Here is a 23,141-nt window from a genome sequence, read left to right as displayed (position 1 = left end):
AGATATACACGTAGGAGTAACTACTCCCTATGAGTAGAAAATAATTTTCCTATATAATTATATGGGGGCGTACCCAGTGCAGAGAGCTCCCGCTCTATGCAGGGTCTGGGAAAGGATGTCAGTGGATTCAATTTAATTTCACCGGTAAGCAACCAAAGCCACCTGATGCTAATAACATATACTTCGGCAGTCGAAGTTATCAAAAAGTACATACGCTACTTCTACATATAGGACTTTTCAACCGAATAATCATCATTGTTAATCTATGCATTGTCTATCACATTTTTCAAACTCTCGTGGCAACGCGCTGTATGTTCAACTAATAATAATAGTAAAACTACACTATGCTACTCTCTTTGTCCGGCAATAAATACATTTTTCACTTATTTTGGGGACAATCAATCAATCGCATCGACGATCAGTCACCTCACCCAAAAGGAAAAAGGCAAAAAGAAAAAAACCAAAGAAAGAATGAATGATCTAGAATACTCCCACTATACTTAAAATCAAGTCGTTTTGACAGGTTTTTTAATACTCTCTCCATACTCATCCTCCGGCTCCGAGAGCCCACCTCCTCGTCCTCCTTGGAGGCTCCTGCGTCTCCGACCGCGTCATCCTCCGACTCCTCTGCCGTGGCCAGCGACGTCCTGCGGCGTAGCTCGACGGACTCCGGCAGCACGACGTCCTGCGGCGCAGATCGACGGACCGCCATGACGTCCTCCGCCGCGACGTCCTGCGGCGCGATGGCCTCCATGCGTCGCTTCGTGGCCTCCATGCGCAGCGCGAGCGAGCTCTCTCTCTCTCCATAGAGACAAGCGACAGACTCTCTCTCTAATGCGCGGCGCGAGCGAAGCAAGGGACGACGACAAACGAGGAGGGGCAACTAAATGTATCCTCTGGACTGGGCGACACCATGACAGGCCAGGATACGAAACGGTGGGGGTAATCCCGTCCAAAACTCTCTCCATACGCCCAAAACGACTTCATCGGTGAAAACCACTCCACCCCTAAAACGACATGATTTCAGAGTAGGGAGGGAGTACTAATTCAGAAGTCTAGCAGCGTGGTACTGAGGTTGAGCAGCGTGGGCAGCGCGCTGGGCGCGAACTTCCTGGCGAAGAGGTAGCAGACCGTGGTGGGCTTGCCGTTGTACAGGCACAGTGTGCCGTTGCTGCGGATGGCGGCCATCAGGTCGGCCGTGGTGGCCGCCTTGCCGAAGCGCGCCGGGTGCGGCCCCCCGCGCGACCAGTCCACCCAGGTCACCGTCCGGTTAGCGTTGCGCGCGCCGTGGCGCAGGTGCAGGAACGTCGGGATGTAGTGCTCGTCCGGGTAGCACGACGGCGTGCAGTGCCGCCGGAACAGCGCGTAGTAGCGCTGGTCCGCCACCACGTCGACGGCGAGGTCCCGGCTCATCTCGAACCATTCGGAGCCCTTGCGCCAGTGCTCCTCCAGCACCTCCGGCGCCATCCGCGGGTTGTACCGCCCCGCGCACTGCGGCACGTCGATGTTGTACGACTCCACGTAGCTCATCGCCGAGTTCACCAGGTACTCGTACACCGTCCGGAAGTTGAACACCGGCACGCAGCTCTCCGACACCAGCACAAAGCGCTGGTTGGACCAGTCCAGCAGCGCGTTGGCCAGCAGCCGCTTCTCCGCGTCCACCAGCGTGATGGAGCCCCACGACACCTCCCCGCTCGGGATCTGCCGCCCGTGGAACGGCTGACGACGGCCGGTAGCGCCCCGCGTAGCCCGGCAGCGCGTGCACGTACACCGAGTAGAGCCCCTCGTGGCCGTGGAAGAAGCGCTCCCACAGCGGCGCGAACTGGCAGCGGCCCGCGCTGTCAGGAACAGGAACGCCACCTTGGGCACGCGCTGGAACGGGTACTCCTCCATGCGCGGCGCCATGGACGCCCGCCAGAACAGCTCCGGGTCCGACATCGAGTGGCCCCATGGCGGGCCGGGGTCCACGAAACCACGGAAGTCCAGCAGCACCGGTGGAGGTGGAGCTTCGTCTTCCGTCATCTTCTTCCTCTTATTATTACTACTGCGACTCCTGCCGCTGCTCGTGGTGGAACTGGAAGCGAAGACATCGCCATTGGTGTTGTTCTTATTACCACTGCTGCTGCCAGTGCCAGTGCCACCGCCGCCGGCTGCCTGCAGGGAGGAAGAAGATAACAACAGCGACGAGGACCCAATGCTGCTGTAGTAGTAGTAGCGCGACACGTTGGCGCTGGCCGACAGCCCGATGAGCACGCCGGCCATCAGGATCACCAGCGCCACCACGGCCTTGAGCAGCCACGACGACCAGCAGTAGTCTTTGCGCGGGGTCACCGGGAAGCCGATGTAGGCCTCCTCCTCGTCCCCGGCACTGCCTCGCCGGGACTTGAGGGTGCCCGGCTTCATCTATCCCGGCCCAGCCCGGCCCTCGATCGTCGATCAGTTAATATAAGGAACACAACTAGTTGTTTGCGTCTTCGTTGCTCCTTATTAGCTAACTTGTTGATCTGCCTCTTGCAATTGCAAGCAAGATCGGAGACGGTCGTTGCGCCAAGAGCTCAAGACCAGGGATCAGAGGCAAGCCGCCGGCCCGCGATGGTCGCTGCCTGCCACCGTACCTGCTGATGATTGCTCGAGCCACCCTTAACGCCCCTCTGTCGCCGGTGGAACTAGCAATATGGACGATAGAAATGCAGGTCCCTGCCAGAAACCACCAAGAGATCGATCGAGCAGCAGAACGGCACCGGCCGATCGAGATGGACGGAGTTGGAGATGGCGACAAGATTGCCCGGTCCAAGAATAAGGGATCGGAGCCAAGCGGAATGCATGCGTGCATGCTGCGTTAGCTATCTGCTAGCAGGTGGGCACGTGGAGCTTGGACGGCCACTGGTAGCGCGACTGCATGCGACTGCCACGACGGGAGAGGAGTGGTCGATGGACAAAGCAAGGCCGGCCGGTCGATGCGGCGCGCGCTGCTGCGCTGCACTGGTGATGGTAAAAGTCAGGGCATGCCGCGTGCGTCGTCCATGGGCATCACCGCGGGCAGCCTGCGCCCTTTCATTCATCGCCTCCACTCTCCCCGTAGGGCCTGATTAGTTGCCTGTATAACTCCTTATTCAGATCCTCGTAATGCAAGTTGGACCTATTTGGTTAGCTGTATATAGACTTATGCAGGCTAGCACTGTCCTCAAAGCAGTTTGGGCTTGCATCCCACTATTTCCTCGAAATCGGCCGTATCCACTGTGAAAGGATTGCATTGCATTCCGCTGTGTAGAAGCGATGCATCCGCTCTGCCCCTCCCCGCACCCACTCTTCACCGCGTCTTCACGGGTCACCGGCTCACCGCGCGTCCGCGCCCCCACTCCGCCCTCCTCTCCCTCGCATCTTCTCGGTCCCGCAGACCGCTCGAGTCTTCACCGTCGCGGCATCAGGCGCGGTCGCGGCGGCGACGCGCAGCTTCGACCTCAGCCATCAAGATCTGCTGGCATGGGGGCGCAGATTCAATCAATTACCTCATTTCCCCACTCGGTCTTCTCGCAGCCACAGCTGATGACGTGGATGGCCTCCTTGATGAGCGTGGCGTGGTCGGCGGCGGCGCCCTACGGCAGGCCGTCGTCCTCGACGAGCGTGGAGGCGATGAACACGGGCAGCTGGCCGAACCGCTTCTTGAAGTTCTTTTGCGACATGAGCGAGGAGCGCTCCAGCTCGTCATACCCCTCCAGCCCCTCCTCGATCTCCTCCAGCTCGAACGCGCGCTGGTGCTTCTTGTACAGCCCGCCGCCCTTCTTGCTGCCGGCCACCCACCCGCCGCCGAGCTTGTCCTTCTTGCTTTGCTTCCTGAAGAAGCCGAGCAGGCCTCGGCGCGGCTCCTCGCTGCCATCGGCGCCGCCGCCCTTCTTGTCCTTGCGGGCCTTGTCGCGCTTGCCGCCACCGAAGCAGCAGCAGTCGCACGTCTTCTTGGGCCGCTTCTCCGGCCGCGGCTGGTCTTAGCCGTACGGCGCCTGCCGTTTGAACACTACTGCGTGTTGTTTGTTCCAGCGTCATCGTCTCGGAGTCCATGGAGGTGGAGGCCGTATACCATGTTGTTTGCCACTTTGCCTTCTTTTTCTTTTCCATGGCCATGGAGGCCGACGGGAGAGATTAGAGGGAGGACGAAGACATCACGAGAGAGGGAGAGATGGTGATGACCAATTCAACCAACCAAACACAGGCAACTATGCATTGCAGTATCTAATGCGGGCAACCAACAAACAGAGCTTTAAGTTATGCAAAGTGGAAACACAAGACAACCAAACACTGCTTAAAGCATAGTAATATGCTGGATTGGATATCTAATACTAGATCCTTATGTTGGCTACCACAATGCGAGCAACTGTATAGCACCATGGATGATGCTAAGATTAAGGTTTCTCTGTGCTACAGCTCAACTTCACTACTGAAGCAGCTTTACTGAAGAAGTTGTCTTCTTTTGGTGGAACTAAAGTTGTTTTGGTGAAACGTTTAGTAAAATAGCTTTTTCTGATTGGCAAAAAAGATGAAAAGTCAATAATGGACTTTCCTTTTTTTCTTTTCACATTTTTTCCTCTTTATTTCTTTCCTCTCCTGGTCTTATCTCTTCCTCGGTTCTCCCCACTGCATGCATGGATCTCACGTTCCTCCTCCCACTCTCATCTCTTCAATTATGTTGCCACCGCCCGCCCGTCCGGGCACCCTCGATGGCGTCTTGTGGCGCAGCTACCCTCTCCGCGCACGTTCCTATGGCGCCACCCATCCCTGCGGAGCCGCCTGTCTTCTCCATGCGGCGTCGTCCTCCCTACGCAGACCGCGACGCCGTCCCTCCTAGCCCTGGTCGTACTGCCGTCCCGGCCGTGCCCGCTCGAAGGCTTCGCGTGGGCAAAGCCGACCACGGATACGCAGGGGCCCACTAGTGCAAAGGTGAAATTGGTTGAAGCCCATTTTTTTAGCTTCTCTTCTCTCTCCTCGCTTGTCTTAGCGCGTATCTAGAGATTGCATTCGTGAAGCAGTTCGGCGGTGTCCTATTTGGTGAATGAAGCTGAAAAACAGCTCTTGAAGCTGCCCTCAAATCCCTACCAAACAGGACCTAAAAGTGCTAAATCACCATATATGGAACCCATGATACCAAATAAAAAAAATAAAAAAATCATTCCTTTCATTCATTTATTTTCCTTTTTTCTTCTATTTATAATTTTATGTTTCACTTTTTTATTTTACATATACATGTGATCTTCACATAGTATACATGTAATATTCTATGCTATATTTTGTGATGTCTGCGAGTACAAATGTGACGTTCTATAATGTTTTTATGATGTTCAGTATACATTGATGTTCTAGGATATATTTTGTGATGTTCGGTAGCATTTTTTCTTCTTTTTATTTGACTCTAATTAATTACTTCACTAATTTTATTATTTTATTTTATATTTTCATGATATTATTGATGTTCATGTAGTATACATATGATATTCTGCTATATTTAGTGATGTTCATGTAGTGTTAATGTGATGTTCTACGATGTATTTATGATGTTCGGTAGCATTTTTTTTCTTCTTTTTATTTGAGTATAATTAATTACTTCACTAATTTTTTTATTTTTTATTTTATTTTTTACATTTCATGATATATATGATGTTCACGTAGTATACATATGATGTTCTATGCTATTTTCTACGATGTTTCTGTAGTGTTAATGTTATGTTCAACGATTACATTCAAATACATGTTCATCATGAGATAAATATTCGTTAAAAAATTTATCAAAATATATCCATATGGGGTCTTGTTTTGAAGAGTTTGTTGCAAGGAATATGATGATGCAATTGGATTTTAATTAAGATACTTGGTTTAGGAGCTATGACTTTTTTTTACCTCAAAAACCATGGGATATGTGATGATATCAGGAATTTTAGATTTTACTACATGGTTGTTGTCTGGTCTGTTGTCTAACCCAAGACTTGAATTTGGCCCAATTTAGTGAAAGTGAGGGAGGAAATTATTTTTTTGGGTGGGGAGGGGGGTCAGCGGGTTGCTCCAGGTGGAGGTGTAGGGGGAGGTTGTTGGCAGGTAGGCGCCCCGCTGGCACATGTTCCTTACAATGTTGCAGGTCGCCGATGGTTATTTGTGTGAATGTGTGTGTTTCACAGTGCACATGAACCACCATCCATGTATTTTGTGTGTAATCCACATTAACACTGTAACACATGTGAGACTGGGCCTTGTTGATAGCCAAATTAAGTGGTCAAAGGCATAATGGACTCCACCATTGTATTTCCCTCAGGAAAAAGTCAATTTTGCCTCCCTTTGAGTTGAGGGAGAAAAGGCTGACTTTCGCGATAGTTGAGGGAGGCAAAATGGACTTTTTTCTTTCCCTCGCCGAGACGATCGAAAAAACATATATGGATTCCAGATGAAGAAAGGGAGATTTTGAGGACTGATGCAGATAATAGGTCTGACCGAATCCTAGAACCAGCCAGGCCGGATTTGGCCAAACCGTTTTTCAAAAAAAAGCAGCCAAGTCACCCTGTAAAAACCGGCTAGGGCATTTTTCCTGGTCCGAACCCGTGTTGAATCTAACTTGATGAAAACTTGCCCAATATTATGGAAAACTTGTAGATTTTGTGTGGTAAAGATTTTCTACTATGATAAGACCACCCCCTCTATATATATTAGAGGATCATGGCCGACTGAGATAATAACCCAACTACATCGGCAAAATCAAAAGGTATAATGGACTCAGCCATTACGTATCTCCCGTCGAGACGATCAAAAAACATATATGGAGCGTGTCGTTTGGAGTCCGGGCGAAAAAAGGAGATTTTGAGGGTTGATGTAGAAAAACAGGCCTGGATGGATTCAGATCCAGCCCCAGCTCATGTCAATGCTCAAGTGGTAGTATAGCTGCGACTATGAAGCTGCGACTATGAGGTACTAATCGTATTTTAGATCTTCTCTGGCCGGGGGGGTTTTGTTAAGGTTTCTCCACTGGTTTAATAAAAAAACCTACTAAATGGATACACATGTGAACAATTTCTAAAGCCAAGACCAACCCAAAAACAGTGATGCTGAAGTCGTTTTTGGCCAGAAACCAAAGTCACTAAAACTTAACTTTTCCGTGCCTTCACCATTTTTTAGAGACGCTAGATCTAGGTCCAATTTTATTCAATGATCTTATAGTTAAGAATTTGTTGGCGAGTAGATATATATATATATGGAGAGGTGGGGCTGTCAGTTAAGGCGGCGTATACGCTATATACACCCGCTCCGCTCACCCCTTCCTAATGCCGTATCCGAATGGGAAGCGCATTGACCATCCGCGCGCTCTCGATACCTGGAAAGATCAAGAAGAGCATGCGCAAGTACGCACAGGAGGCCATCACGCTGCATGCCATGGCCATGGAGGCAGTGGGCGAGAGCGACGTGGCTGTCCAGGGGCACCGAGGCGGCGAGGTCAGTCCCAGTCGGCCATACCGGCAGTTCCGGGCCGTTTGCTTAAAAACTTATCAGCCGGTTTATCAGCTAGAATCTACAGTATTTTTTTCTCACAACAAAACAGCTTCAGTCGGCTTATCAACCGGCTTTAATACCGTCCGATAGTACGTGTGAGTTCGTGATCTAATTCAGCAGGTGAAAAATGCGAAGAAATATAAACAGCAAACGAATAGTGAAAGTTGATCTCAACATTTACATAGACTTCAGGTTCCCAATAGAAAGAGTTTCATTAGCTTCTTGCCTTTTTCAAAACAATGCACAAATTGACTGGAACTTATAAAATCTATATAAAATCTAAATCTAATCCAAAAACTACAATTCAAATTTTGTTAAGTTCATTTCTGCCAGAGAGTGTTACCGTGTCATTGCGTGTGAAATATAAATCTTAAAAAGCCTAAGGACGTGTACAACCCATGTACAGTCTACTCCAAAGTCAGTCTGAAGAATTGGCATACGCGTGAATCATTTGGGCCTGGACTGTCTTTTCTTCTTTTGTCACCTGCCCTTTCCTGTAATTTTGATAGATATCGTTGTGTCGCTAAGACGGTCAGACTGACCGGTAGCCGGCTGGTGCTGTTTTGTTTCAGTCACAGGGCTATTTGGTTTGACGAAAAGAGAATGGCGTGTGGGAGTAAATACAAAGAGAATATGATCAAAAAGCCTAAATGCATTTGGAAATAGTTTAGGTTCCAATGCAAAAAAATGTTTAATAGCTCTGAAAATGATCAAATCGTTGCAGTAGACATGGATAAAAATGTGTGGCCTCGGTGCAACGCACAAACACAAATATAGTATAGTAATAAGTAAATAAATAAACTATTAATAATTAATCTTAACTTAAATTGATTGAATGGATCGATCAATGACTGTTGACAGATAATAATTTTTTTTTGACGAGAATCTATGGAGGGGAGAGCTTCCCCGCCTAGATTATATTAAGAACAATCGAGAGTACAATCATGATACATATATAACATATATATACTTGCAGTTAATCGAAGCCCAGAGCTATTATATAGAGTAAGCTTCAATTCACAGACATATATATATCGATGGACGATGTAAAAATTGTGGAATAAAGAAGTGAAAAGGTATTATTTAATTTATTGGTACCTGCTAGGTATAGTATATATGTAGCGCGCGAAAATCCATATGCATGCGTGCATGGTCAATGCAAGAACAAATTAATTAAATAAATTAAAGAAGCTATTATGTATGTTTGTAATAATTAAGCCGTGGTGGATTCCTTGAGGTAGGCGATGAGATCGGTGCGCTCCTTGGGCTTCTTGAGCCCCGGGAAGACCATCTTTGTGCCCGGGATGTACTTCTTGGGGTTGAGGAGGTAGTCGTACAGGGTGGCCTCCTCCCACACGACGGCCATGTTCTTGTTGGCCGTGGAGTAGGCGTAGCCGAGGGTGGTGCCGGACTGGCGGCCGAAGAGGCCGTGCAGGTTGGGCCCCTGCTTGTGCGCGCCGCCTCGCTCCACCGTATGGCACTGCGCGCACTTGGTGCGGAAGATCTTCTCGCCGCTGCCGGCGTCACCGACAGGGGCCTCGACGAAGGAAGCCATGGCACGAGAGCAGGTCTCGAGATGATCACGGAGATGATTAATTGTACTGTCGTCCGATCGACACCGACACCAATATAGTGCTTAACTAATTAAGTAGACACTAACAATAGCAAGTAGAGATATCGAAGAGGGCGGGCGACCCATCGATCGATCGATGGTGCCCGACGGATCAGGATCAGCTTCAATTTCATTTCCCGTGGTTGGCGCGGCCTACATCGTAGAAGTAATGTATCTATAAAAACTAAAAACTTCTCTCGTAATTTGAAACCGAAGAAGTGTAGTATGGGTGTGTCTACATATCTGGCGACAGATTTTTCAACCAAAAATCTGTCAAATTTTTGACAAATCAAAAGCTAACACGTCAGCCAACAAAAAATGACAGTTTTGCAATAAAAAATCTGTCAGATTTTGCAAAACCCGTTAGCATTAGCACAAAAGATCCAAAACCCAATAACAAACATGGTTTGTGTGAGAAGTACGGTTCGGTTGGCTGGTTCGTATCATTGCTGGTTCGTGAAGAAGTACTGCTGGCTGGTTTGTGTGAGAGAAAAATACTATTCCGACTAGAAATTTACGATCGTTTACGACAGGCCACAGCCAAACGAACAGCCTTACATCGTCGCAAGGGCTCCACAAAGCGTCGCTCTGCACGCCGTACATCCTCCTGGTGCCGCTGGGCCGGCTCGCTCTGCCGCTGGCGCTCCGAGCCTCGGCTCCTCCCGTGCCCGTTCCCACGGCCTCAACATGCTCAGCCGCAGCGCGGGCACCGACGACGGTGGCTACTACTCCGCCGCGCCAGGCGCCGACGAGAAGGCCTCCGCCGTCGCCGACGCCGAGACGCTGCCACGGCCGCCGGAAAATCAGCCTGCTCGTGGGCGTGCTGACCATGCCGAGCCGGCGGGAGCGGCAGGACATCGTATGGATGGCCTATGCGCTGCAGCCGGCGCTGGCGGCGCCCGCGGGCGTGGCGCGCGTGGACGTCCGCTTTGTCTTCTGCAACGTGACTGACCCGGTGGACGCCGCGCTGGTGGCGGTGGAGGCCAGCGCAAAGATTTACGTGCTGGTGCTCGACTGCACCGAGAACATGAACGACGACAGAGAAAGACTCCACCCTGAATCTTGGCTGGGAGAAGCTGGAAGATGTCGTAAATCTGCATTTCACCAAAGAAATAAAGCCAGCAACCATAAATCAGTCAGAGAAGGATAAAACAGATAGCACATTATAGACTTGATCTTCAGATTGCTGCTAGAAAAGATAATAGAATTATACGAGTCGTTTGGCACAAGATTTCCTGACTGAATCATGTCAATGGTTAAAGCTAAACACAAAGAAACTAACAAATGAAATCAAATGTGGCAAAGTATTTTTAAACTTCATCTCTGCATTTACTAGCAAAGAATACAGGTACCATGATCAAGTATAGAGAAAGTAGAAATAAAATAGAAGAGTTTACCTGATCCTTGAAACCACGAGAAAGCATTTCATCAGCTTCATCAAAGAACAAACATCTTGATGTTATCAGGGCGGAGGGACACCCTACGCAGCATGTCAAACACACGACCAGGTTTACCAACAACAACATGCACACAACTGGCTAGAAATCCTTTTGGTCCTCGCAGACAGATGTTCCTCCCACACATGCATGGACTTTAACACCCAGCTAATCACCAAGCGCGCGCATGAATTGTGCTTGCTGAATGACATCAAGCCCCTTGCAGAAGGGAACAATTCCTCTCTGCTGAATTGCAGAAGGCTTCTCAAGATCTACACAGCAAAGAACTGGTGGTAAGAGGAATACCATGTAAAAGGCAAATAGGCTAAAACAAAACAGACTTCCAGTCTACCATAAGCATAAATGCCTCTCAGAAGATTCTCTTGGAGGCCCATGTCATCAAAACTCTCAAAAACTTCATCATATGAAGTGAAGAACTCCTCAGTCTCACCGTGCTCCTGTATTACATGAACATATAGAGGTAAAGTTATTAGATACCACTTGGCTCTCAGGTTAAAAGATGGTAAAAACAAGTAGGTAAGTTTTTTTTTTTTAAGGAATGATTTATATTCCTGCATTTTAGAATCATAGTGCTTAGCATCGAACTGAGAACCCTCAGGTGCCATTCCTGCCATGACTGTAGCCAACAAAACAACATGTTAAGACACAGAAGTTATAGTACATGTGAACAATATGACAGGCAAACAAAAAGGTTTAATCAGGAACCTAGATCAAAAGGATGTATACAAAATCATGAACAGCGGCACAATTTAAGCTTATAACAGAACTTGCCTAAAAGACTACAGCAAGAAAGGTGTTTGTGCACAATACAAATTTGTTCAGATACAAGACAAACACAGACACACAAACACACAAACAGAGGGAGAGAGAGAGCACACAAAGACACACACCAGCAACGCCAGAAAAACACATGCACCCAGACACACACAAACACCCACAAACGATGACATCCTTGCTATTTAATCTTGAATGAGAGCCTAGCTTCGATGACAAGTAATTAGCAGGCTTGGTAAAAAGAGGGAAAAAAAAAGGAACCACTTGCTATGAAAGCTTCAGTGTCTCGGAGGAAAATGACAGTCACTAAGCAATGTCACACTCACATTAGACCAAACATCATCTAAAAATAGACACCTAACAGTAACAAAAATATTTAACTGAATAACTGAACATGTTTCGAGATAAGGGCCATATATCAGTCACTTCACACTTTACCCAATTTAGACCCTTTACTTAAAATGGAGGCTTTCACCATGGTAGAAGGAATATAAAGCAAAATGTGAATGAATGACAACATGCAGCTCTTCAACAACTAAATAAGTCACCATAACCTTTATTACCACATCACAGAAGTGAGTAACCAAATGTTTGATGCACCAAACTGAGGAAAAACTAAGCAGCATTAGGTAGCAAGAAAACATACATCTTGGAAGGCCTTAGAATGGATGCTGCAAGCATCAGTGTCCATCGCTGGAGCAGCAGGGGCAGCAGCAGCCTCTGAGACAACAGTCTCATGCTGAATGGTCCGGGGACCCAATACAGCATCAACAACCCTGTGTGCCATGGCACTAACAGTACCAAATGTCATACCTAAAACAAAGTGTTCGTTCAAATTAATTCGAGGATTATAATGTTTATATCTGAAGCTATTCTGAAAAGAACAAGCTTTGAATGCCTACCTTGAGCAATGGTGGACCCGATTCCTCCAAGCATGGAGCCACCGCCATCCTGACACAGGAGCCGGAGGAGGAGCCTGGCGCGCTGCCAAAAAGAATCTGTGTTTAGGAACAGAAATGAAACACATTGTAATTCTAATGCAAAAACAGAATGGACTGTAATTCCAATATAAAATGAACATAATATTAATTCTGGTTCCAATGCAATCAACAATTATACTTGTACCACAAATCCATATGTCAGCATCAGGAAGAGAGAGAGAGAAACACACACACAACCACACAACCACACACTCACACTCACACTCACACTCACCTAAATTGACCGTTACAACTCTGAACATTACACCAAAAAATCAACTATAGCTTCTATTGCTTCCTGACACATCAAATAGTCAACAAATAAATAAAGAAGAGACAATCAGAAGTTTACAAATCTTCTTAAAGACAATTAGCTGCCAAAATTTAAAAAAAAACTTAATTGAACATTGCAAATCTAACAAAAACAGCTAAAAAATACAATCAATTCAACTAAATAGAAAATCAAAACTCTACAAATTACAGCTAATGGCAAACGAAAAATAGACATAACTACCATAGGCAAAAAAGTGAAGCCTAAAAAAAGGCCCACAAAAAGAAAACCCATAGACACAGGGCCATCATAACAGAGTAAGACACGCAAATTATCATAACTACGCCAACACAAGGTCAGTGGCATTACCACTACGTCTGCAAAAAATAACACTGCTTAATCTAAGCACAGAACACCAAAATATCAGCAAAAGCAGCAGGTCAAAGCACACAAATATTAGCAAAAGCTGCTGGTCAAAGGCAACATAACAACATACGGGTAGATAACTTCAGTTTTCAGAATTGAAATAGCACTATCAGCTACCAGTTTACACAGATGCAGTTCACACTATGAAGTTACCAGTTCACAGAAATAGCACTAGGAAGCTGCATGCACAGAAGTCACTAATCAAAGACAACCGATGAAGTAGCATCATTCTAATTGCTTCATGATTAATTTAAAGATATATAGAATAAAGAAAGCAGCAAAAGAAACTTATCTAATCTTGCATTTCATCAAACAGTTTATGAGCATGGGCTTGGCATTTCATCAAGCACCTCATGTAGGCGCCTGTGCAAACACAGTAGTAGGTGCCAGCCTGCCGGGAGCCACAATGGAGGTTTGTCTGCTGCCCGTCATGCTTGACGACACTGCCGCCGAGGTTGCTTGCACTCCAAATCAAGAAGCAGATCAATTTTTGGGAAACCAGAGAATAAATCAGAGAGACGCAAAAGATGGTTGATCCGAACATCCGTACCTGAGCTCCTCCGCATCGGAGGCTGGCCTTCCCAATGGTAGCAACCCCGATGACAGATGCCCCCATGAGCCGCTTTCCCAGCAGTAGCAGCATATCGGCGAGCTCCTGCATAAGCTCGCGCCAGATCCAGCCATGGAAGATGCTACCGTCGCCGCGGAGACGGGTGCTGCCGGCATTGTCGCGACCGAAGGGGCGCCACGATCCACTGAGGTGGATAACGTCACCGCCGCCGTGCCTCGTGCCGCCGTCGCGCTCGAGATTTGGTGCGCTCGGGGGGAGAACAAGGGGCATCGGCCCCGTTCACGTGCCTTTAAATTCAACTTTGATTCACTTCTTTTTTCATCCCAAACAATATTTTTATCTCACTGCAACGTTCTTTCAAACTATTAATATTCCTCCGACCGAACATGCCCATCGTCTCGTGACACACAGACGCCCTTACGGATTCTTCAAACGCGGGTTTAGACCCGATAACCAAAACATGATTTCAGATGGATGACAACACATGCAACACAAATCTTAAAGCAAATCCAATGGTCCAAAATTCAACAGATTTCAACAATAAAAATCTGTTGACAGATAAATAACAAAAATCTAATAGTAATAAGAAAATAATAAATAAACTGGAAAGAGGAGTTGAGGCCCAACACAAGCAAACAAGCAGCATTTCGGCCCACTGGAACTGTGAAGAGGTGTAGCCCCCCCGCGCAACACAAGCAAACAAGCAGCATTTTGGCCCATTGGATCTAGGCTCCTCAGCCCAAACACTAACCACATAATTGCAGGACGAGTCGCAGTGGAGCCTGCCTGGGAGTGGGAGAGGAGGAGGAAGGGGGACGGAGGGCGGCGGCACGGCAGAGCAGACAGCAGAGCCAGAGCCAGCTCCGAGCAGTGCAGGCATTCCTCACCAAGGTCGAGGTTGAGTCCAGCAGCCTCTGCGCCTTCGCGTCCCTCCTCTCCGCTCCCCCACGGGGGGCAGTCGCCACGCCGCAGTCCACTGCAAACTCCATTGTCACCGTCGCAGCGGCAGCTCCACCACCTCTCGCCACGGCAACTTCCGCGGCAGCGCTCCTCGTCCCACCGCCGACACCTCCTCCTCGTGAGTCTCGTCGGCCCCAACCCCATTTTCCTGGCTCTTCGTTTGCCCTGGTAATGGATCTCTCCTCCAACACTTCTCCAATTGTTCAGCTAATCATCTGCCGGCCTGCCTCTTGTCACTCGTTGATTTAGGGTTGATTCCATCCAGTTGTAGTGCATTGCTGTGGTGCAGAGAACATTCCCAATAGTTCGTACGCTCGCACGCACGTTTCCACCTCCTTGTTTACTTGTTTGTAGGACGGATTTGTTTTGCTCGACAGCGGATCACTGTTCATGCCTGCATCTGCACTGCCATTCCAGTTTGGGCGAACCCGTTTTGTTTTGGGCGATCACATTCCGCTCCAATTGATTGTTAGTGATACTGCTAGTCGCTCCCCAGTTGTAATCCATTTCACTCCCCAGCCCCTCTACTTGCTTGGGCAGGGCTTCTTCGAGTCATTTTGCCATGCTGAGTTTTACAAGAAAGACACTTTTCCTTTCAATCATATGTTCCTAACATACCGGTGCATTCTTTCATGCAGGACTTTCAGATGTCTTTTGATATCACAGAAAAGGATTGCCCCTGCTCTCGCTGCTGCGAATGCCACCGACGTTTCTTGCGCCCTACAATATTTTGGCATTGGACTTGATAGTTGTCAATCTTTCTTGTACTGGACGTTCCAGCTTTCACCAACTTGCTGCTTCTTTTCTACCTACAACCACCTTCTTTTCCTTCTTTCCAATTTTGTACCTCATTACCATCAATTACTGCTAAAAGTGAAACAAGTGTTCTCCCTATGGCCAAGACATCTCTTCCTCCTGGATTCCGGTTTCATCCAACTGATGTAGAACTCACAGTCTACTATTTAAAGAGGAAGCTACTGGGAAAACACTTACGCTGCAATGCTATTACTGAGATTGATCTATACAAGTTCGCCCCTTGGGATCTTCCAGGTATTGCACCAAAGCAGTTTCATTTATTTCTGTGTCACTAGGAGTCAAAAGGATCTGTACAATTACCAGCACGTGCACTTCTGTATCGTTTTGCATTTGTCTGTAAATATCTTACTTTTCAGATGACGGATCCTTAAACTGTTCTGATGGTTTAATGTCTCTTGTTTCACTTTTTTATAGAGAGAGCTTCCTTGGAGAGTAACGATCTAGTGTGGTATTTCTTTTGCCCACGCGATAGGAAATATTCTAGTGGGTTAAGGACTAATCGCTCAACTGGAGTTGGATATTGGAAAGCTACCGGGAAGGACAGGCCGGTGGTATATAATTCTAGCACTGTTGGGATGAAGAGAACTTTAGTGTTTCATCTTGGCAAGCCACCACGAGGTGATAGAACTGACTGGGTAATGTACGAATATAGGCTGGAGGACGAGGAACTAGCTGCTTCTGGTGTTAAACTGGTATGGCCCCTTTATGTGTTTGATGTACTTTCATTATTAACCTTATTAAATGCACCATTTTGCAGACTACCATCCTTCTTTAGGCAGATTACTCTGATTTGGCTGTATGTAGTTCTTTTATAGAAGTTTGGAATTGAACAAAACCATTGAAATTCTGAAAATTTGCTGAGGTGATTTAAATATTTGGAGAGAGAAAAACTTTTCTTTTGCTCCTTCAATTGATAGATATTTTTCTGGAAAACGCAGGAGAACTGTGCTTTATTATATTAAGAAGAAGAAAAGGGGGAAGAGACCCCCGTACAACACACACCACCCCACTCCACTTTAACAAAAATACATACGCGCCTGTGAAAACATAGAGGCGACCAAAGCTAGACTAACTCAGGCTACAGAACTACCTGGGGGGGGGGGGGGGGGGGGGGGGGCGGCGCAAGAATGAAAGCCCCGAGTCCCAGCCAAAGCCCACAACCGACGCTCCACCAAGACAAAACCCAAAGCACCGGCCAAGCTGGGAGCAGCTCCATCGAAAACACAACTATTGCGGTGATTCCATATGGTCCAAGGTCCTAGGATCACAAGAGAGTTGAACCCCTTCTTTGTTAACCCAGCAGTAGCGTTGCTTGATCTTTCCCACCACCAATCAAAGGACTTACTTGATAGATCAGGTTCCCTCCCGCTGGCTGCCACTGCCAGCCAGAACAGAAAGCTCCTAATGGGGAATGTTGCGGTTTATTGAGTATTTTGGTTGAGCAGAGTGCATAGCTCTGGATCATGTGCCAACCTGCGTGACTGAACAAATTTGCACATTAAGTAGAGAACAGAATGACACAAACATTTGTACAAGAGTTGGCTCATTTGATATTAGCTCTTTGCTGAATTAGAGAGTTACCAGTGGCATGATTTGCTGTATAATTTGTTTCTCACCTCCTCCTTTCAGGATGCCTGCGTTCTATGCAAAATCTTTCAGAAAAGTGGTCCAGGGCCCAAGATTGGGGCACAGTATGGTGCTCCATTCAACGAAGAAGACTGGAACGATGCCAGCAATGTAGAATGTTCTCCATGTGCCCCTTCTGTGGCCCCTTGCGTACCTGAATCAAGTCATGGTGTGTTGAATTTTGCTGGTCAACACCTGGCTGTGAGTTATGATGGCAAGGTTTCCTTGGGCTCCTCAGCAGAAAGTATCAACAGACCTGCTGTCAATGGAGTTCATCCTGATAGACCTTCTCCTGATATTCCTAATGATTGCATACACATACAACTGCTAGCTGAGATTATCAGATGTTCCTCAATGCATCTTTTATGTACTGGTGGTGAAGATGGTTTGCTGGTAATTTCGTTGGCACCAAGCTCCTTTCTTTTTTGTTTTCTTTTTTTGTTAGCTCCAGTAACTTTTTTATTTCTGGTTTCGATGCAGCCTGATTCAACTGCTGACTATGATAGTGACAATAGAGTATCTTTGGATGATGTTGAAACAATATTCTGTGAAGTGGATGAGCTTGGGCCCCAGGCTCTGGTGAGCAACACTAATCATTGTGACTCATGTGGTGAACATTTGATTCACCCTATGCTGGTAGCACGAGGAGCCGAAGCAGTACTTAGAGCTAAATGACCTGTCCTTTTCTCTCACTGATGGTCCTGATTCCTGTGGCATGCTGTTATCCAATGATGTATCTGTTGAGCAGCCACCAGATCTTGAGCTCAGGTTTGAGCAGGTCTCTCCGGCCCACATCTCCAATACCGCTAATGCTTCCACATCAACAACTGCTGGTTCATCTGCTTCAGTACCCTTAGCTGAGGATCACAGGACCTGATTCAGAGTATATTGGCTGTCACTTGCTTCCTTGAGGTTTTGATGGTTGCTAATCTATGTGTTTTTCTGTGTGTTGATAAGAAACGTGCTAAGCAAATTGGTTGTCATTTTGCAGATTGTAGTCAGCTGGCGCACACGTTAATGGAATCTAGGAGGATCTGGAAGACACGGCATAATGCTCCTTTTTCCATTTCGTTGAAGTGAGCAGTATGCGGACATGAAGGCACGATTAGTGACCACTTGGCACAGAAACATCTCTGTGGTGCAGTTTGTGAATCCAGGAGCATTCCTCTGCCCGTAGATTTGCATGGTAGAAGTTTCTTTCCCCCCCTCCCCCCACAACCACAAATGGGTTGAGTACTGAATAATGCACTCATTGCATTAACAACTTTCCCTAGTGTAGCAGTAGTTATCTGGATCTTTTGGGTAGAGTGGGGCAATGTACTTACAGCCTGTTGCAATGTAGCGGCAATCTCGAGCGATTGTGATCTGACTGTAACCTGTGACAGTATCTTGTTTGGTTACCAGGATTTGCTAGTGTCCGGGCAAGATGCAGTTTTCTTTATAAATAATTTTTATTTCTGAAGATTGATGAAGATGCCGCTGCTATTTTGCTGAAAGAAAAAGAAAGCCTTTCAGTGTCGCAAGACTTTACAATTTTGTGTAGACGCTTATATATATATATATATATATATATATATATATATATATATATATAGAGTATATTCTGAGAATAGGTTATTCTGTAGCCAGACCATTACGTTGCACCTTCCACCGCACCATGCTCGGCCTCCCCACCAAACCAGGGCACCACGGATGCAAGCCGAGCCGCTGCAAGCCCGGGAGCCACGGCCATTAATGATAAACAAACCAGCTCGTGAGCCATCGTTATTAATGGTAAATAAATTACAGTGTCGACATAGAATTTTCGTCCCAGTGCTGAGGACTACACGCAGCAAGTCGGAAGGGTCTGCTCAATGCAGCTATAGATTCGTCTAACTTCAGCGCGGAGGTGGTCGATCCTGCGCACTCCTCCCTAAGACGTGTCAGTCAATTTGACCCTGTAATTTACAATGAGAGAAGTTTATCAGTAATTAAGGGCGGAACTTGCCGGTGTTGCCAGACAGTCCCGAATGTGCGGCTCTGAGAGCCGATATGAAAGGAGATCGACTAAATAGTCGATTCCAGCATATTCATGAGAATAAATCGGTTAAAGCTCATTGGATTGTATAAGAAGAATCGGTTATCATTCAGGATAAATGTCGTTATTTGAACAAATATTAATCAATGGTAATAAGATGTCAACAATGATTGGTTTATACCAAACCAATGATTACAGGTAACCGAACCCCTTTTTATATAAAGAAATAATTCAACACCACTTAACCAGTTTAATAAAGATAAATCTAATGAACATGTTAGATCTCATCTATCGCTATGACCAGTGAAGCATGAGGCAGAATCATGCAGGCCGGTAGAAATAACAATAGACTCGACGACCCTGACTCATTACTAATATCAGTAGGGCATAAGGACAGAATCATGCAGGCCGTAATACAATAATAAGATCATGGGGCTAACATATCTTTCAACCTATCTTTACTTCAACGGTCTCGTAATGCGAACTGTTCGTGAAAGCACTTGATATCGGCTAAAACAGCCGATTCAGGCATACCGCACAGTTAAAGTCATACTTTTATCAGGAATAGATTTATCAAATAATGATCCCCACTCCACGGTGCTAACAGTGGGATATGAGGCAGAATCACATAGGCCGTGATAACGGGCCATGGAACAGTTCTCGTTAGCCAATAAATCCACTCAAGACGCAACATGCTTTAACCGCACGCTATGCACGATCAAGATTGACGTAAAACAGCCGATAAAACGTAGCTCATCATTTAACGTGTAGATGAGATCAATTTCAGGTTAACAAACGATGGGCTTAAACAAGATATAAGGCCGGTCTAGATCAATCACAATCGGGCAGAGTGATATTGCTGTAATTAGATAAATAATGAAGATAATAAGCAACATCGGTAACTTAATGAATCTACCAGAGACTGTCATTCTAAGATAGAGCCGATAACTTGACCTTGATCTAGTTCATGCAAGTGGGGGTCGACCGGATCGATGCAGCCATACTTGAACTAGGCAAGAATCGATAACTAACTTATACCATGAGTCGCAGTGGAGGTCGACCGGATCGATGCAGCCTATACGAACAGAGGATATAAGCCATGACGGTACTTACAACAAGCAGTGGAGGTCGACCAGATCGATGTAGCCGTACTTGCTGAAGAACTTGTCGAGATTTACTCTACTCCTACTCCTAAGGGTGGCCGGAGCTAAAAAATAAATGACTTGTATATTGGATTGATTGTTGTTCTTTTACAATAGCTGGGGCTTGATATTTATACCCGGGACCTGTGCATGACTCTGTCTAAGCACGACTCATCATAATTTTTGACCTTAAAGAAAACATTTCTAATTTAAGATAACTTGAACTCTAATCTTTCTCTTTTTGTAGAGTCCAACATGTTTCGTCTTGGCGCCGAACGTAGCATTTGTCGTTATCCGCTGGCGCTATCTGAAGAAAGCCGATTCTAGTTTTTGCATCCGAATCAGCTAGGTTTTAATCTGCACGCAATTGATTCCTTGATGACATGATCTTGGGAGCTTTCGAGTCCCTGCGACTCTTCTTCTAAATTTTGGTGTAAACACATGCCCCTCTAATTTTAGGATAAAAGTAATTTTATTCAAAATTATCATATCTGTATCCCTGATTGGTCCACTAGTCACGGGTAGAGAACCTTGATCTAGGGGTCCACTGTTTGTCGCCGCTTGCGTCCACTCATGAGCCTATGCCTCAAAACTTTTTACAAGAGCGTCACTGCTTTACGGGCACTTGGATTCATCTTCCCTGGGTCGGCTATAAAATGACTATCCGACCCTGGCGAGAGCAACTCAACAATTCAGCCATGTTTTTCTTCCATCTGCTCCCTCGAGCGCCTCGAGCGCCGCCTGGACCCTCCATGGTCCATTCTCTTGCTATGAAGATCTTGAGCGGTTAGAAGAATTCTTGTGCATAGGGTGATTGTATCGCTCATTCTAACGCCTTGTCGAGCAAGAGGATCAGCTACTGTGGCTAGAAGAAGTCTTGTGACATCACCTGTGTCTTCTCACCATGCTCGCAGAGCTAGTTCTAGTGTTTACAAGGGCTAAAATATGTGGACACCTTTCCCTTATTTGTTCCACCAAATGCCCACCATAAAAGCCACTAGGCTTCTTTCCCACAGTTCACCAAGGAATCAGTTGGGCATCTGTTGGGCGGCCTTTCCCCTTTTTCTAGCACAATTCTATCAATGGGCCGACGTGACTCAATTCACGATGACCTTAGGCCTTGTGAGGGTTCAGACTCCCTTCAATCCAAAGAAATCTCGGTGGATTGGTCCCTAGGTCAATGTAAATTTTCGTATCCGCCCCATGATATTTTGTAATTCGAGGAAGCAATAAGTCTGAATTTGTTATCTCTTCATTATCTGTCCCTTGAACTTCCGGAGCGTCGATCCATTTTTGTTCCTGATTTCAGTTTGACACCCCCGGCGAAGTCTATCTTCTTGCCTTCCCAGGTTATATATACGGGCCATGGCTCTGGATCGAAAAACTACCCGCTTCGTCTTCAACCTCCTGTATCCTTAGTATAGTTTTTGCTTTTTCCATAGGCTTGAGATTATGAAGAACAGCAATAGATTTGCTGAGGAGGCTCTCGATGGATCTGCTTCATCACGCCAGCGCATCCTTTGTCAAGAGGGTGCACCTCACTGATGTTTCCTGTCATTTCAGAGCAAAGGGCTGACTCTGCTCGACCTTCGGGGTCATCCTCAGCACTAATTTGTCGCCAGCTTCCCCACTATCTGAGGAGGCCAAGAGATAACGACGACTTGATCGCTTCCATTGATCGGACCGGCGAGAAACTTGCCTGACTGCCTCGCTATTGCAGAGTCGGCTCTGGCCATAGTTCAGGGCTGATCACCTCCTAAGGCAAACCCGGTGCGGGAGAGGCTGGCCAAGGCTGAAGCCAGAATCGCTGGTGAGACATTGACCATAATTCTCTATGTCTTCTTAAATTTTGCCTCTAAGATCCTGATCACCTCTTTCTTAAATCTATTAGATCTATCGGCTCAACTGGAAAGCCTCTGTTTAGCTATGGACTATGAGGCGGGATTTGTCAATGCCAGGGGCGCTGTTTCGATGGTTTGCTTGCATGACATCCCAAACTGTGTAGAGAAGTTGCTCTTCATGGCATTCATCATGGTGCTGCCATGGCGTTGGCTGCTGCGCAAGTTCACTCTGGCCACAGATCTTTGGCTTCTTCCCCAGTGAAGCTTCAGCCATCGGATACCCTGGAGATTATGAGCACCTGGTCGAGGATTTCTCCAACATCGCCAACTCTATAACCTTTATCTCCCAGGTCGATGATATAATAGCCAAAGTGTTTTCCTATCCGTAGTTTGTAATAGGTGATATTAGCAAACAATTCCTCTATCTTGAGTGATTTTTCCTTTTGTTTCATACTTCATACTATATGCATCACTCTATCCATGTTTGCTTTGCTCCTACGGGCGATACACATTATACCGGCTTTTACCCTTCTGGGTTTATTTTTCACACCAGAAGTGATACCCTTCTGGTATCGGCTATTAGAGCTATCAACCGAGCAAATTGATTGTCAAGTATTAATCCAAACATTAGGGTAATATTCCTTCCAATATTCCCCATTCGATTGCTCTGCCGAATCCTTCTTTTCCTCTCAGTGTTTCCAAAATGTACCAAGCGCACAACGCTTGATCCGATAAGGTTTCTCCCGATTAGGTGACCATACCGGCTATCTCGCTTTTGATCATCATAAGTACAGTCTTCGAGAGCATCCCTAGATCAGCCGAAGAAGTCAAACAGATCACGGGAGCTGATGTTATTCGGCTAGAAATATTTAGAGCGACCTATGATGTTCTAGACTTGAGATCTGCATGTCAACGCGTATCTTGTGTAGAATCGATCATACTCTCCGTTATTTAATTACTGCTTCTTTTTTCGGCTAAAGAGCCGATTTGATACAACCGATCCTAGACTCTAATCCAATCAAGTCTGAAAACATGGCTTTTATTAAGAGAACCCTTCAATTTCCTGCCTTCAGTTGCTCAACGTCGTACTCCCATCGGCTATTAGTGAAGTGGCGCTTCGCCTTCTA

General features: G+C 46.6%; 1 protein-coding gene and 3 pseudogenes across 1 annotated transcript; 1 reads left to right on the top strand and 3 right to left on the bottom strand.

The window, feature by feature from the left end:
- Nucleotides 1–352: 352 nt before the first annotated feature.
- LOC136494561 (glycosyltransferase BC10-like) lies at nucleotides 353–2,759 on the bottom strand (annotated as a pseudogene).
- Nucleotides 2,760–8,584: 5,825 nt separating this feature from the next.
- On the bottom strand, nucleotides 8,585–9,122 carry LOC136494355 (cytochrome c-like). The gene has a single exon (XM_066490521.1). The coding sequence runs from the start codon at nucleotides 9,074–9,076 to the stop codon at nucleotides 8,735–8,737; it is 342 nt and encodes a 113-aa protein (XP_066346618.1). The 5' UTR covers nucleotides 9,077–9,122; the 3' UTR covers nucleotides 8,585–8,734.
- Nucleotides 9,123–9,371: 249 nt separating this feature from the next.
- Nucleotides 9,372–13,917, bottom strand: LOC136492871 (eukaryotic initiation factor 4A-3-like; annotated as a pseudogene).
- A 489-nt stretch (nucleotides 13,918–14,406) lies between these two features.
- Nucleotides 14,407–18,440, top strand: LOC136494273 (NAC domain-containing protein 14-like; annotated as a pseudogene).
- Nucleotides 18,441–23,141: the final 4,701 nt, after the last annotated feature.

Source organism: Miscanthus floridulus, chromosome 11 (genome assembly GCF_019320115.1).
Source record: "Miscanthus floridulus cultivar M001 chromosome 11, ASM1932011v1, whole genome shotgun sequence".
Taxonomy (NCBI): Eukaryota; Viridiplantae; Streptophyta; class Magnoliopsida; order Poales; family Poaceae; genus Miscanthus; species Miscanthus floridulus.
The sequence above is the reverse complement of the archived record's forward strand: the minus strand, read 5'-3'. Positions and strand labels throughout refer to the sequence as shown.